Source organism: Cebus imitator, unplaced genomic scaffold (genome assembly GCF_001604975.1).
Source record: "Cebus imitator isolate Cc_AM_T3 unplaced genomic scaffold, Cebus_imitator-1.0 Scaffold384, whole genome shotgun sequence".
NCBI lineage: Eukaryota > Metazoa > Chordata > Mammalia > Primates > Cebidae > Cebus > Cebus imitator.
The window spans coordinates 1824993-1835071 of record NW_016107699.1 but is presented as its reverse complement, the minus strand read 5'-3'; the positions used below and the strand labels follow the sequence as shown (position 1 = coordinate 1835071).

Genomic DNA, 10079 nt, shown 5'->3' with positions numbered 1-10079 from the left:
CAAAAGCAAACCAAAAAAAAATTTTTTTTTTTGAAACAGAGTTTCGATTTTGTCGCCCAGGCTGGAGTGCAATGGTGCAATCTCAGCTCAAGGCAACCTCCACATCCCAGGTTCAAGTGATTCTCCTGCCTTGGCCTCCCAGGTAGCTGGGATGACAGGTACCTGCCACCAACCCAGCTAATTTTGTATTTTTGTAGAGATGGGGTTTCTCCATGTTGGTCAGGCTGGTCTTGAGCTCCCGACCTCAGGTGATCCACCTGCCTTGGCCTCCCAAAGTGCTGGGATTACAGGTGTGAGCCACTGCGCTGGCACAAGTAGATATTTCCTGAGCTGTTTGCATTTTCAGAGTGAATAGGTATCGTTTATTTAAAATATTTGTGGGAGAACGTCTTTATGTAACTAAAGTCTTCTTTCAAGAGGTGTGAGTGACTGAATCCCTAGTGCTTGTGCAGGGACAGTAACAGGCTGCCTGGTGCTTTGGGGAGGACCCCTTGTGCCCTGGGGTCTGAATCTGTTCTCAGTGAGGCCAGGAGGAGCAGGGAGGGAAGACTCGCGTGCTGGGCCCGGTGGCCTCATCCAGACTGTGGTTCAGTGACTGCCAGGACCACTTTCCAAAAAAAAAAAGGAGAATGGAAAAGGACTTCTTCAGCTGCTTTTTTCTGTGGTCTCACTTCTGGGTTGTCAAGATTTAAATCAGTCTAAAGGTGGTGTCTCCTGCTGCAGTGAACTTGGAATGATTAAATCAGAGGCACACGTGCAGGCCACATTGGAGGCCAGGCCAGGAGAGGGCAGCACGCCAGGTGGTGTGTGCAGCCCCGTGCTTGACCGCGTGGCCGAGCGCCGCCCTCTGGCTCTTCACACTGGCGGGATCTGGGCTGAGCATAACTGAGTTTCCCAGCTTTTAAGGAGAAGCTGGAGAAGAAAACCGGTGTGTGCCGTCTTGGAGAACGCTATCGGTCTCTCCAATAGGCAGAAGTGGTCGTGGGCTGTTGGCATGTTGCCGGTTGGCTTCAGGTTTTGTTTGGAAGATGGGTTAACACGAGCGTTTAGCTTCAAGTGTTTTGACTGTTGTGTGTGTTTTCTTTCAGGGTGTGGTAACTGCAGCCACAAGTCTGATCACCACTTTAGCACAGAAGAACCCAGAAGAGTTTAAAACCTCCGTGTCTCTGGCCGTCTCTAGGCTAAGCAGAGTAAGTCTGTTTGTGGGGGAGCAGAAGTTAGGGTGGGTTTTGTCTCGTTTATTTATTAGCTTACTTTTAGAATGCAAGGCATGTGGTCAGTTTGTAAATTCAGGGGTGAAAACCCACTTGGCTTCTCTTTCAACCTTCTTCTTAATTGAGAGCTGTCCCGTCTGTGTGGAAGCCCAGTTCCCTGTTCCTGTCATGTGACCGAGCACCCAGTACCACTCGGGTGGAGGGGTGGCACCCAGGGCCCGTGTCCCTCACTGGGGGGCGCTGCTGGCTCTTCTGTGGGACCCACTGGCTGGCGTGTGCACTAACACCTGCTGTTCAGCTCTGTGCTTTGAGTTTTATGTAGATGGACCTGCAGCGCACATTCTTTTGTTTTGTTCAAGATTGTGAAATGTTTGTTTTCTGTGCAGCTGTTACACGTTCGTTTTTGATGCTGCATAGAATGGGTTGTGTGAACTGACCCCTGCAGTTGACCCCTGTCCTGTGGGACACTTAGCTCCCTGCCCTCTGGGGCTGCTGGGGCCCCTCTAGCGTGAGCAGTCTTGGATGTCCCTTGGTTTCCACGCACACGAGATGCTGTGGGCATCTGTTGAGATGTGGCATGAACGTGAGGGGACAGGTGGTGCCAGACCAGCTTCCCCCGTGGTCTCCCCGGCCTTCCCAGCAGCAGGAGGCTGGCACGGCACGTGCTGGTGTTAGCCCCTGGGGATTTTTTGTGTTTTTTTTTTTTGAAACAGAGTCTCAGTCTGACGCCCAGGCCAGAGTGCAGTGGTGCAGTCTCGGCCTCCCGGGTTCAAGAGATTCTTCTGGCTCAGCCTCTTTAGTAGCTCACATCATAGGCTGCACCATCACGCCCTGCTAATTTTTATATTTTTGGTAGAGATGAGGTTTCACCATGTTGGCCAGGCTGGCCTCGAACACCTGACCTCAGGTGATCCGCCTGCCTCGGCCTCCCAGACTGCTGGGATTGCAGGCATCACCGTCACAATCGGCTTCTTTGTGACTTAAATCTACATTTGCCCGATTGTCAATGAGGTCGAGAAACTTTGCATGTTGATTGGCTGTTTGGGTATCTTGTTTTGTGAAGGGCCTGAGACTGGGTCGTCCTTTGTTTGCGTCGAGTATTTCACCATTAAGTGTGATGTCTGCTCTGGAGTTTTGTTGTTGGCACTCTTGATCACATTAAAGAAGTTCCTTTCTCTAGTTTGCCAAACAGTTTTTATCATTAACTGGTAAAACCGTTTCAATTTGGAGTTTTCTTTTTTGAGATGGAGTTTCGCTCTTGTTACCCGGGCTGGAGTGCAATGGCGCGATCTCGGCTCACCCGCAACCTCCGCCTCCTGGGTTCAGGCAGTTCTCCTGCCTCAGCCTCCTGAGTAGCTGGGATTACAGGCACGCACCACCATGCCCAGCTAATTTTTTTTGTATTTTTAGTAGAGACGGGGTTTCACCATGTTGACCAGGATGGTCTCGATCTCTTGACCTCGTGATCCACCCGCCTCGGCCTCCCAAAGTGCTGGGATTACAGGCTTGAGCCACCGCGCCCGGCCTGGAGTTTTCTTTGTGGGAAACATTCTGATTATGAATTCAGTTTATTTTATAAGTTGAGAAATGTGTGTATTTTCTTCTTCTTCTTCTTTTTTTTTTTTGAGTCAGCGTCTTGCTCTGTTACCCAGCCTGGAGTGCAGTAGCATAATCTCGGCTCACTGCAACCTCCACCTGGGTTCAAGTGATTCTCCTGCCTCAGCCTCCCAAGTAGATGGGGTTAGAGGCGCCCCCCGCCACCATGTCCAGCTAATTTTTATATTTTTAGTAGAGACAAGGTTTCGCCATGTTGGCCAGGCTGGGTCTTGAACTCCTGACCTCAGGTGATCCACCTGCCTCGGCCTCCCAAAGTGCTGGGATGACAGGCATGAGCCACTGCTCCCAGCCTCCTTTCCTTTGGGTTAATTTGTTAGTCGCTTTTTAAACCCTTGAGATGAATTTTTGTTGCTTTTCTCTTTATATTTGTTTCAAATATGCACATTTAAGGCTATAAATTTTTCTGTGAGCCTGGCTTTAATTGCATACGTGTTTGAGAGACAACTCACACTGGCCGTGTCTCTGTCATGTAAGTGCTGTGATTCTTGCCTTTTCTGCTTTGCATTTGTGCCTTTCAGCCCTCTGTTTGACAGACAGCCTAGAGCTCACTTCCCTGCAGCAGGTGTCTGTGACCCACGTCTGGGACGGCATCTTGCAGCTTAGGGCAGGAGTCAGGGTGAACTTTTCTGGATAGGTTTACCTAAAGCCTAAAAGTGTCACACATGTGAGCTTTGTAGGAAGGGAGGAACTACCCTGACCTCCTGGAAACAGGAGTCACCGAGCTGTCAGTGGAAATGAGTGGAGGTTGTAGTGATAGTCGTTTGTTCAAGAGGTTGATGGAGGCTCTGCCAAGCCGAGGGCCACGTTGGACAGAGAGATGGGATGTGAGTGAGGCGGGCAGATGCCTCCTCGAGCTCAGCGCCTGGGCGGGCTGTGGGGGACCATGGGGCTGTGGGGTTGGGTCAGGGTGCTGGCTTCTTGGGGGTATATTTCTTCCTTCTGAGAAGCCTAGCGCGCGCTCTCTCTTTCTTTCTTTCTTTCTTTCTTTCTTTTTTTTTTTTTTTTGAGATAGAATATCGGTCCGTTGCCAGGCTCCAGGCTGGAGTGCAGTGGCGCTATCTCGGCTCACTGCAACCTCCGCCTTCCGGGTTCAAGCAGTTCTCCTGCCTCAGCCTCCCGAGTAGCTGGGACTACAGCTGTGCGCCACCATGCCCAGCTAATTTTTGTATTTTTAGTAGAGATGGGGTTTCACTATGTTGGCCAGGATGGTCTCGATCTCTTGACCTGGTGATCCGCCCGCCTCAGCCTCCCAAAGAGCTGGGATTACAGGCGTGAGCCACTGCACCCGGCCCGAGTTTCATTCATGTTCCAGTCCACAAAGGAAAGACTGGAGTTTCCAATCCAGGTGCTGTGGTGTCTTGTACTGAGTGCGGGCTGCCTTTCAGCTGTGCGGCGTGTGTGCCACCTCTCACAGCGACCCTGAGGGGTCGCAGGCAGTGTCAGACGCTCCTGGCCTGTGGAACAAAACCGTTTTTCCAGCTCAGGTCTGACTCGAGGAGAGAATGTGGCTTTTCTTTGGGTCCCCGCAGTGGGGACTCGTGCCGGGCATCGTGTCTCATTGCCTGTGCTCTTACAGATCGTGACGTCCGCATCAACAGATCTTCAGGATTACACTTACTATTTTGTCCCTGCTCCCTGGCTGTCTGTCAAACTGCTGAGGCTGCTGCAGTGCTACCCACCCCCAGGTAATGCGCGGGCGGAGGCTCCTGAAGCTGCACCAGCTGACTCCCTGTCTCAGATTCAAGTGGTTTGTTGATGAGTTGAAGAAGTGTGTTACTGGCCCCGCCTCCTGATTTGTGGGCCTTGCTGCTGGTGCTGCTGTGCGCCTTGGCTTTTGTGGAGTTATTGCAGAGCCTACACTTTCCTTAGGGTTTGCGTCTGTTGGTGCTTTTGTAGTATCAGATCTGTGCAGTAGGTTTTCTTTCTTTCTCTACTTTACTTTCTTTTTTTTTTTTTTTTTTTTTTTTTTTTTTTTTTTTTTTTTTTTTTTTTTTTTTTTTTTTTTTTTTTTTTTTGAGGTGGAGTGTCCCTCTGTTGCCCAGGCTGGCGATCTCAGTTCACTGCAACCTTTGCCTCCTGGGTTCAAGTGATTCTACCACCTCATCCTCCTGAGTAGCTGAGATCACAGGCACCTGCCATCATGCCTGGCTAATTTTTGCATTTTCGTAGAGATGGGGTTTCACCATGTTGGCCAGGCTGGTCTTGAACTCCTGACCTCAGGTGATCTGGCCACCTCAGCCTCCCAAATTGCTGGGATTACAGGTGTGAGCCACCGTGCCCAGCCCCTCTCAGTTTTGCAAATGCTCCCAGCTGGGTACACAAATGTGAGTGAGTATTAAAAATGCTCTCACAATACGTGGGTGTAGCGGGAGGGTAGGGTGGGGCGGGCTGCGGGCCACGGGAGCCTGGTGAGCACCGTTCTTTCTTGCCCAGAAGACCCTGCAGTTCGAGGCCGCCTGACGGAGTGCCTGGAGACCATCTTGAACAAAGCCCAAGAACCGCCCAAGTCGAAGAAGGTCCAGCATTCCAACGCCAAGAACGCCGTGCTCTTTGAGGCCATCAGCTTAATCATTCACCACGACAGGTGGGTCGGCCGTCTGAGGAGATGCCTTCACCTTGTGCACGTGCACATGCTCCTTGTCACTGGCATGAGACTGGGCGGATCACGCCTAGTTAGTTTATCCGGTCCACAGGCCTCCCCTTCATCCTGCCCGTGTGCTCCCTGCCGGACCCCTTTCTTCTTTCTCTGCAGCCGGCCCCTCCTGCTCTGAGCTCACCGTGGATTGCTTAGCTGACTGTGGTCTCATCCCTGACAGGGGCCTTCTCCTCCTTCCCTGAGCATCCCCACTCCTTTTTTTTTTTTCTTTTTTTTGTTTTGAGACGGAGTTTCACTCTTGTTACCCAGGCTGAAGTGCAATGGCGCGATCTCGGCTCACCGCAACCTCCGCCTCCTGGGTTCAGGCAATTCTCCTGCCTCAGCCTCCTGAGTAGCTGGCATCCCCACTCCTGATGGGCCTCTTGTGTGATGGAACAGAGAGGAGACGGGGAGGGTGGGATGTGTGTGCACACGTGTCCTATGGCTTTGCTGGCTGTGAAGCTGTACTTGGTGGGTCCAGGGTGCTAGGGCAGTGCTGGAGACGGCCGTGCCCATCCACGCGGAGCAGAGGCGCAGGGCGGGTGGCCGGAGTGCAAGCTGGAGGGTCTGCCTCCTCTACCCCCACGCCTTCTGCTCAGCCCCTGCGATGCAGTGCTTGTGGTCTCGCGTGGGTCTGGTGTGTGGTGCCGTGCTTTAGGGTCCTGTGAGAATGAGATGGCAGCTCCCAGCAGGCTCCCAATAACCAGGGAACATGCCAGGCTGTAGGCAGAGGCTCTCTACAGCTAGTGGGTACCACCCATCGGCTACTGTAGCATTTTTACAAATGTGGTTTCCAATGACGAAAACGTAGTCCAAGAGTCATGCTTCAGAATTGCTGGCTGTTAAAACTGAAGTTTCCCATTTTAGAGAAAGCTCTGTTGTTACATGAGGAGAAGCCACATCCTGAGGAGACAGTAGAGTCGGGGTGGCAGCCGTGCTCCCCGCCTCCTCAGCCTTCTCCCTGCCCTGGGCTGGTGCATCTGGCTGACAGGCCATTGCGGGTCACAGCTTGACGGGCCTCCTGCGGGCCTGACGCAGATTGAGGCTCAGGAGGTGCTGGGAAGGCTCTGGTGGACGCATGGGCTGCCACTCTCACTGTGGGGAGGCACAGAATGGACGAAACCCAGATGTTAGGGGTAGGGGTCGGGCGTCCGCATTCGGGGAGGCCCCCGGATTCCCACCTGAGCAGCACGGTGGCGGTGAGTGTGGTGTGACTTTGCTGTCTGCCATCTGGACCCGTCAGGGAACGTGGGTTCTGTCCAGTTTGTGTCGTGTGTGTTGAGGAAACCCCCCGCCTCCCCTCCCTCCACACAGTGAGCCGAACCTGCTTGTCCGCGCCTGCAACCAGCTGGGCCAGTTCCTGCAGCACCGGGAGACCAACCTGCGCTACCTGGCCCTGGAGAGCATGTGCACGCTGGCCAGCTCTGAGTTCTCCCACGAGGCTGTCAAGACGCACATCGAGACGGTCATCAATGCCCTGAAGGCAAGTCCCTGTCCTCGGGGTCTGCTCACTCCCTGCACAGGTGCCATGGGTCTTCCCGTGAAGGCTGGGGGACACGGTGCTTCCTGGCTCCCTGCAGAGATAGAGGTAGTGTTGGTGCTGCTGGCCTCCGCCTGACACCTACTCTCAGGAGGGCATGCCACTGTTCAGGGTCACGCTGCCTCCTGGCTAGGTTGATCGCAGCGTCCCTGGCAGCCCTCTCCCTGCCGTGGGCAGGCCCCCGTGTGCCGTCCTGCACGTGCACAGTCCCGAAAAGTAGAAATGGTTCTTCTTGGTAGAAAGATTAAATTTTTTTACCTTATCTCCAAGAAAACCCCCCTTTTGCAAAGGAAACTCACTTTTTTCGAGGACTAAAATTTCAGAGTTGGAAGAGCCGAGTTGAGGTTGTCTGTTGCCAGCCTTTGTGAGTCTGCAGAGTGGCCCCTGAGGGTTTGCTCTACGTGAGGTCGCCCGAGACGTGTCCACCACATTCCCTGTCTGAGCCAGCCTTGGGCTGTGGCAGGGCTGCTCTCACTGCCCCTGTGTGTCTGTGTGCGGCTCATGGGCATCCCGGGTGGCATACAAGGGCTCATGGTGGCATTTGGTCTTCTGGATTCTTCTTGGTCTTGGTTGGTGTGTGTTTTACTCACTCCCTGTTGTCAGAAAGGCTGACACTCATTTGCTCACGGCCAGCACTAGGGCTGCTGGTGGCCACTCCCCTGTCCTTTGCTGGTAGCAGAGCCGTGCAGGCCTCAGGCTTTCTCATGCTGTAGAGCCTCTGGGGGGTTCATCAGCTTAGGCTCCGGGGTGGGGTATGAGAACCTGGGACAGCTCCACGGCAGTGCCAGAGGCAGTGGGGCCTTTGGCTTCACGGAGGAGAGGCCTTGACGGCCTGCACCAGGCAGTGGCTGGGTGCTAGTGAAGCTGGCTTGTGAGGAGGGAGGGGTCAGCGAGTGCAGAGGGAGGAGTCAGCGAGTGCGGAGGGAGGGGTCAGCGAGGGCACAGGTCTCAATTCTGGGCTGTCCCGACCCATGTGCCCCCGTGCAGGGAGTGGGAGGGGCCGGTGCGTTGGGGAGGGAGGACTGTGTGGCTGGTGCCTGTCGTGCTCCCTGGACCTGGGTGTGTGTGTGAGAGAAGCTCAGAGTGGGCTTTGAGATGCGGTGTCAGGCCTGTCCCCCAGCCTGGGCCTTGCTCCTGCGGCCTCTTACTCTGTGCTTTGTTCCCCAGACCGAGCGGGATGTGAGCGTTCGGCAGCGGGCCGTGGACCTCCTCTACGCCATGTGTGACCGCAGCAATGCCCCACAGATCGTGGCCGAGATGCTGAGCTATCTGGAGACGGCCGACTACTCCATCCGAGAAGAGATTGTGAGTTGTGGTGGCCTCTGAGTCCTCTCCTGCCACAGATGCAAGTCTCACTGCAGGATTTCCTTAGTGCTCTGTGATTCTGTCCAGCAGGGCTTAGCTGAGAACCCATGAGATGCTGGATACAAGGCTCCTCTGCCTCTGTGTTTTAGTTCACATTTTCAATCTGGATGTGGTCCCAGCTTATAGAGGCTGAGGCGGGAGGATCACCTGAGGCCAGGAGGTTGAGGCTACTGTGAGCTGAGATTATGTCAGTGCACTCCAGGCTGGGCAACACAGTGAGACCCTGTCTTTAAAAAATTAGCATTTTTGGTGGACTCATTTGGTCATTTGCTGCCCCGTGTGGCTTCTGTGACCTGCCTGTCCTTTCGGTGGTGGCACTGCAGCCCCAGGTCTGAGTGAGGCTGCAGTGCGTATGCTGGGGCTGCCCACATCTAGACTTCTCTGCGCAGAATTCTTCTTAACTATGTTGCATTTGAGCCCCTGAATTAATCCTTCGTGGCTTGGCTTTTGTGTGTGTGTCTCTTGGTCTTTGGAGGGTTGTGATCTAGGCCATAGCTTAGTTTCCTGTGTTGTTTCTATCACAAAGTAGATGTGCACACCTGCCAGATGGCTGAAGGCTGAGCATGACTGAAAACCTGAGGGCAGAAAGCCTTGTGGAGGCCACATGGTCAGCAGAGAAGAGGGCCTGAGGCCTCCGCCATGCTCACAGGCCTCTCAGGCTCACTGTGTCTGTGGATGGTGGGATTCAAGGGGGGTCCATGTGTCCTCGTGGGAGGCTGGCTGCTGTCACCAGCCAGGACCACAGCCTCTGGTTGAGGCTGAGACAGCGCCTCCGTTGTATAGGAAGCGCTTTGTTATTTGTCTTTTTGGGCAAGTGCAGCTTGAGGCCTCCTTGGGAGCTTTGCCAAGAGCCAGGGTTGGAGCTGGTGGCAGGTGACAGGGTTGCCCTGGGCAGGTGTGCGTGGTCATGCCCAGGTGGGACTCTTAGGTTTTCAGGGATCTTTGAGTGAACGGAGGGGCCTGGGTGCCAAGGGTGAAATGACTACAGACTGAGCTTCAGTGAGGCGCTGCACCTACAGAGAGCAGGGGCCAGGAGGCAGCTCTCCTGCTGGACTGTCCACCCTCCAGGACAGTGGGCCTGGGACGGTGAGGGGGATGGGACAGGAGTGGGCTGACTCCCGGAAGGAGGCCCCAAGGGCAGGCCCCATGGGGTGGGTTTGGCGTAGGGCAGGGCTGAGCGGGTCCTGTTTGTGGAGCGGCCAGGCAGGTGCTTGTTGACTATGGCCAGGGGTCCCTCTCTGGCCTGGCTGGGGCAGTGTGGCCTGGTCTCAACACCTGTGGTGGGGTGGGGCTGGCTCTAGGGACGGCTGTTACAGGAGCCTCCTTCCTGATCATCCTGAGTGTTTTGAGCAGACAGAAGCAGTGTGCGTCTGAGTGCTGTTGTGCAGGTTTTGAGGTCCCAGTGTCTGCTCTCGCCCCTCTGTGCGGTGAGCGGCAGTGCTGAGCCGGCCCCTGCCGTGAAGAGTAAGACAGGTGTGATGAGTGGCGTCAGCTGCTCCCGCCGTGAGATGTAAGACAGGTGCGATGAGTGACGTCAGCTGCTCCCGCCGTCAGGTGTAGCAGGTGCGATGAGTGACGTCAGCTGCTCCCGCCGTCAGGTGTAAGGCAGGTGCGATGAGTGACGTCAGCGACGTCAGCTGCTCCCGCCGTGAGACGTAAGACAGGTGCGATGAGTGACGTCAGCTGCTCCCGCCGTGAGATGTAAGAC

General features: G+C 54.7%; 1 protein-coding gene across 6 annotated transcripts in view; it reads left to right on the top strand.

Moving 5' to 3' along the window:
- AP2A2 (adaptor related protein complex 2 subunit alpha 2) overlaps positions 1-10079 on the top strand; it is a 71140-nt gene that overhangs the window by 42852 nt on the left and 18209 nt on the right. For 4 of the 6 annotated variants that reach the window (XM_017507786.2, XM_037731119.1, XM_037731120.1 and 1 more), the window contains 5 exons: positions 1089-1190; positions 4408-4516; positions 5265-5415; positions 6781-6949; positions 8174-8311. In XM_017507786.2, the coding sequence (XP_017363275.1) occupies positions 1089-1190; positions 4408-4516; positions 5265-5415; positions 6781-6949; positions 8174-8311 (669 nt within the window). The remainder of the gene's footprint in view (positions 1-1088; positions 1191-4407; positions 4517-5264; positions 5416-6780; positions 6950-8173; positions 8312-10079) is intronic. The other 2 variants (XM_017507787.2, XM_037731118.1) reach the window with 2 other exon arrangements.